Here is a 6000-nt window from a genome sequence, read left to right on the forward strand (position 1 = left end):
CTCTGCATGTCCTCCCAGGGTGACGTGTACTCTCTGGGTGGCATGTGCTCCCCAGGTGGCCTGTCCAACCTGGCCAGTGCACGAATGACTCTGGGTGCCACATCCATCTCTGGCTCTGCAGCCTCCCTGAGACCAATGGCAAATGCGCAGCTGCTCTCCAGCCACTGGCTGCTACATACCTAAGGCCCCTCAGTCTCAACACATCTAGACAGGAGCTCACTGTTCTCTTCTTTCTCCATCTGCTTCTTCCTCTTAAATTCCTCACTCAGAGAATGTCCTCACCATTTTACTGAAGGGTTCAGTGACATTCCTTCATCCAGATGTTCTTCTTTCCCTCCATCTCATCAGCCACTGGGTACCTGAGATTCCATTTTGCCCACACCCACAGACAGGCCTGCCCCCTCCTGTCATCATCACCGCATATGACTGAGGTCGCCTCCTCACATCTCTCTCTCTCTTTTTTTTTTTCTGAGACTGAGTCTTGCTCTGTCTCCCAGGCTGGAGTGCAATGGCACGATCTTGACACACTGCAATCTCCACCTCCCAGGTTCAAGTGATCCTCCCACCTCAGCCTCTCAAGAAGCTAGGATTACAGGCACCCGCCACCATGCCCAGCTAATTTTTGTATTTTTAGTAGAGATGGGGTTTCACCATGTTGGCCAGGCTGGTCTCAAACTCCTGACCTCAGGTGATCCGCCCACCTCAGTCCCCCAAAATAGTAGTATTACAGGTGTGTGCCACCACGCCCAGCCTCCTCAGATCTCTTGACTGGACTGTTGCACCTGCCTCCAGCTGGCCTTGTAGTCACTGGCTAATGTTGTTTGGCAAGGCCAGCCTGCCTGGGCTTCATCCTGGCTCACACAGTGGGCTGAGTGCACCTGGGGCTGGATGTGCTTTGCTAGGATGTGTGATCTCATTGTGTGAATTTATAAACATCATTTCTGTTAATTTCATTTATTCCTCTCTAAGCCAGTAGCATCAGGATTATCATTGAGATGGAAACTGAAGCTCTAGGGAGGTCTACCTAAGTTCATGTAATTGAAGGATACGGGTGCTAAGGGCCTTGGACGAGGTCTGTCTGACTTCAGTGCCATGCTCTATCCATCACACACACCCCTCTGCATCTTTTAGTGGATCATAGGATATCCCCAAATGTTGAAAGAAGTATTCAAAAAATGCTTATATATTCCAATGACACATCTACGCACCAGGAGCTACAACAGCTCGAGTCTGTTTTCAGGGCCAGTACTAATCATGTGAATAAACATGAGAGGGTTGGCAAGTCCAAGAGAGAATTTTTGACAGAGTGCTCTGAACTTCTGGTGTTTTGCCAGGTGAAAGAATTAGCTAAATCCCTGGGATGAAATTAGGCTTCACGTAAACAAAGGCAGTTTCCAGTCTATCAAATTTTAGTTAGTATCATTGATATAACAGTTTATAACAAGTTATACAACATAAAAGTTTTGACTTAAACGCAACAATCTCACTGCATTCTCTTTAAGGCTGTGAGGATGTGTCATGCTTTTGTGAGTTCAGAAGCGTTAAGGAATAGCCAGAATATTGGGATTTCTTTTGATTTTGAAAGCCATGGTGCCACAGGAGGCTGTGGCAAAAAATGAAGACAGCAAGTTAGTAAGGACGAGCTCAAGGCTGCTGCAGAACTCTAAAACAGTTGTCTTTTCTTGGTCACTTCTGCATTAATTAAGAAAGAGACATTTACTTGGAAAGAAGTCATCAAAACCCTAGAGTGAAGAATGTTCCTTCTGTGTTTTGTGTGTGTGTGCGCGCACGTGAGCATGTGTGCACCAGGCAACTCCTCTGAGAGCACCTAAAGACACAGATTAAAATCATGCCAGCATTCTGATACAAAAAAAAAAGACCCAGCAAATGTCCCAAAGAGATTGCTTCCTTCTTAAAAGATGTATTCCAGACAGAGAAATAGAAAATACACAAACAATAACAAGAAATAATTGAAAAAAGTAAAAAACACAAATCCTATCTATAGTCGAGCATTTAAAATTCAAATAACAATGTGGGAAAAGAATCGTATTAAAGGGGTGGTTGGGTGGAACGTGGTGACCCTTCCCCAATAGGAAGGTGGTGAACACAGTCAATGAAAGGTGAAGAAAAAACAATGGTATTTCCACTGGAGGACTCTGGGAAGGTCTCCTCGAGGACTCATCATGATGGGAGACAGGACTCACCTCAAACTAGCAGGGCTGGGGTGACAAAGGGCACTTGACTGGACACAGTGGCCCACGCCTGTAATCCCAGCACTTTGGGAGGCCGAGATGGGTGGATCACTTGATGTCAGGAGTCCAAGACCAGCCTGGGTAACATGGTGCAATCCCATCTCTACATAAAATACAAAAGTTAGCCAACTGTGGTGGCGTGCACCGGTAGTCCCAGCTACTTGTGGGGCTGAGGCAGGAGGATTGCTTGAGCTCAAGAGGTCCAGGCTGCAGTGAGCTGTGATCACACCACTGCATTCCAGCCTGAGTGACAAAGTGAGACCCTTTGTCTCAAAGTGTCTCAAAAAAAAAAAAAAACTGGAGATGAAGTCTCACTACGTTGCCCAGGCTGGTCTTGAACTCCGGGCCTCAAGTGATCTGCCCACCTCAGCATCCTAAAGTCCTGGGGAAAAAAAAAAAAAAAGAAAGAAAGGACACCGCTGGAGCGAGTGCACCTTCCGGAACTGAGTCTGAGGTCTCTGAATCCAATGCCCATCTCTCAGTGCACATTTTCAAAATAAACAAATGAATGGGGTCAGTGAGCAAGAATATATGGCTGTTAAACACAATGGCAGCAGAAGCAATCATCTGAGGATATTAATGGTCAATATGTCATGTTTCTGACTAAAAAATTTCCAGCTAAATCCATTTTAAAGCCTAATAAAATCAAGAACCTTTGTGTGTTTAACTCAAATCTATATAAAATCTAATAAACAATGTCAACAGTATGTGTTTTAGTGTAGATATCCTTGGGTGGAGGATACAATACACTTTCCCTGAAAATCTGGGAAAAGCAGCATATAGAGAGAGTCATTTGATTTGATGTCACTTCAGATATGATGCTGATATATAAACTATGAGGTTATAAGATGATGTCTTCAAAGAGTACATTCAAAGGTGTTACAAGAAGCTGACTCTAGAGATCACCATTCTATTCTTCGGACCATATCTAGTCCCATTGTTTTTCACAGATTCACAGTCTTATTTTTACTATATATAAAGCATTTTCTGCTTCCCATATATTTTTATTATTTTAAAATTATGTTCAACTGTATAATCACATCAAAACAACAGTATATTGTCATAACTCCTGATCCTATTTGTCTTATTCTTCTCTGCTAGTTTCTTGAGATGACAATTCTCTCCCCCTTTAAAAAGATTCTCCCCTTTTGAATTGTTTTAATTTGACGCATTTAAAAAATTTTTGGCTGGAATAACTTCTAATTAATGTCTTTCCAGGCTGGGCATGGTGGTTCAGGCCTGTAATTCCATCACTTCAGGATGCTGATGTGCGTGGATCACTTGAGGCCAGGAGTTTGAGATCAGCCTGGCCAACACATGAGACTTGTCTCTATTTATTTATTTATTTATTTATTTATTTATTTATTTATTTATTTATTTTTGAGACAGGGTCTCCAGCGTACCACCCGGCTAATTTTTGTATTTTTTGTAAAGACAGGGTTTTACCATGTCACCCAGGCTGGTCTTGAACTCATGAGATCAAGTGATCCACCAGCCTCAGCCTCTCAAAGTGCTGGGATTACAGGCATGAGCCACCGTTCTGTCTCTATTTTTTGTTTGTTTGTTTGTTTCTTTCCAGAAAAATATGTGGGTGAGGGTATACTTTGAGTATTTGCATATCTGAAGACTTATTTTGTCCACACACACCAATAATGGTTTAACAAGGTATGAAATTTTAAAGTTCCACTTCTGTATCCTCAGACCTCTGGAAACACGTGCTCTGCATATTCTGGAGGTGAGCACTGGAGGCGAGAGCTCTGCTGCTGCTCAGCCCGCGTCCCTGTTGAGTTAATCTGCGTATTTACTGGTTTTTTGTTGTGTCTTCAAAACCATTTCCCTTTGCTTTAGAAATCAGATATTTCACCAGATACAACAGCTAGGTTTATGTTGTTTTAAATTATTCATTCTTGCAGTGGGCAAGTCCTCTCAAACTCAATATTTATTGTATTCTAGATCATAAAAAAAAGTTGCATTCACTTATAAGCAGGCATCTTGCTAAAGTCATGGAATAGCTCCTTTTCCCAGGCATAAAAGAGAGCACAGACCTGAACAACTATTATTCCTTACATCTCACAAAATTGGGATCAAAAGCCCAATTATTATTATTTTGTCTTAAAATTTAAAAGGCAACAAGTAGTATCAGGAAATAATGGTGGGGTTTTTTTTCCATTTTACGGTAGAGCGCGTAGACCCACGTTTTCTGTAACTCGTAGGAGCACACGTACTTGCTATAGCTAAGCTCTGAAAAATACTACTAGGAGAGCAAGCATTTGGTTCCTTGAAAACGCTGGGATTCTGCGCCCGCCCTCCCCCACGCAGTTACAGAGCCAGGACGCTGGGGCTCGCCACCCTCTCGTGCTGCTGGTCCTCAAGCGAAGCAAACCTCCCAGCGCCGGGGTTGAGCTTCCACAGTAAAACGCAAGTGCAGCTCAAGTTCTTTCTCAAAAGGCAGGCCACACCCACCCACAACACCGTGATTGGAATAAAAGCTTTGAGGCTAAGCTAAAAGGCTTTATAAATCTCCTTTCATCTGTGTTCTCAAAACAAAGTGCCAGACTCCTCGTGTGGCAGGAAGCGAGAGGCTTGGGTAGACATCCCCGGGGATTAGACCCTGTGGAAGGCGATCAGTCGAGGGGGAGACTTCCCAGAGAGGCTTATTAATTAGAGCGAGCGAGCTGCAGAAAGCTCGAGGCACCGAGAAGAGCAGAATCAGCCGGTTGTGTGCTCCCGGCTAGGTCAGGGGAAACCATTCTGCCCACAGCGTAAACGCTCTGTAGCCCGTCCGCGCCCGCCGCCAGTCCCAGGATTCAGGAGTCCCTCCCGTCGCCGCTCCCCGGTCCCCGCCGACCCCGCGGCCCCCGAGCGCTGTCCCCGGGGCGTCCGCTGGCCGCGCGGCCGGGACCTACCGAGCAGCAGGAGCCGGTGCGTCTGCTGCAGGTCGCGCTTCTGCTCGCGCAGAATGCGGTCGATGCCCCGGCTCACTTTCCTTGCCTCCTTGGCCGCCTCGCGCTCCTCGGCGCTCAGCTGTTCCGTGCGCCGCCGCTTCTCCTTCTGCTTGGCCTCTTTGGGCCGAGCGCACGCCAGGCTCCCTCCGCCGCCTCGAGGGAGCGGGGTTCTGGCCGTGTCCTCTGCGGCAGCCCGGACTAGGACTAGGGCCGGGGCCGGGGCCGGGGCGGGCTGCGCGTCCTCCACCCGCGGCTCCGAGGCCGCGCAGGGGTCGTCCCCTGGGCCCCCGAAAAGCAGCGGCCGCAGACTGTAGCACAGACCCATGTGGGCGCGGCACGGAGCAGGGAGCGCGGGACTAGGGCGGGTTGGTAGCTGAGAGCGGCCTGGTTCCCGCGCCCGGTTCAGGCTGGCGCCGCTGAGGAGGGGCGGGAGGGGGCTGCACCCGGACCCCGTTCGGCGCTGCCGGCCGCAAGCTGCGAAAAGGGGGTGCAACGGGCCTGGGCCGAGGGCCACGGCCCCTCACTGCCCCAGAGGGCCATTTTGCATTTTTCGCTCAGTGCAGGGGGTGGTGGCCGACTTGGCTGGCGATCACTTGATAACGCCCAGAGCGGGCAGAGCCGACCGGCCTCCGCGAGCCCGGCCCTCGTTACCGTAAATGCCGCCGCCGGTCCAACCCTCGCTACCGTAAATACAGCTGCCTGGCTTGGCTTTAGTTACCGTAAATACTGCCGCGCAGCTGGTTCCCGTTACCGTAAATACCGTCGCGCGGGCGGGTATTCTGTACCGTAAATATTGCCGTCTG

General features: G+C 48.2%; 1 protein-coding gene across 1 annotated transcript in view; it reads right to left on the reverse strand.

Moving 5' to 3' along the window:
* Positions 1–5522, reverse strand: part of GNAL (G protein subunit alpha L) — a 183573-nt gene extending 178051 nt beyond the window's left edge. The window contains exon 1 of the mRNA XM_064379434.1: positions 5159–5522. Within this exon, the coding sequence (XP_064235504.1) occupies positions 5159–5522 (364 nt within the window). The remainder of the gene's footprint in view (positions 1–5158) is intronic.
* Positions 5523–6000: the final 478 nt, after the last annotated feature.

Source organism: Aotus nancymaae, unplaced genomic scaffold, assembly GCF_030222135.1.
Source record: "Aotus nancymaae isolate 86718 unplaced genomic scaffold, 86718_ANA_hifiasm-v0.15.2.pri h1tg000020l, whole genome shotgun sequence".
In the NCBI taxonomy this organism is placed as follows: Eukaryota; Metazoa; Chordata; class Mammalia; order Primates; family Aotidae; genus Aotus; species Aotus nancymaae.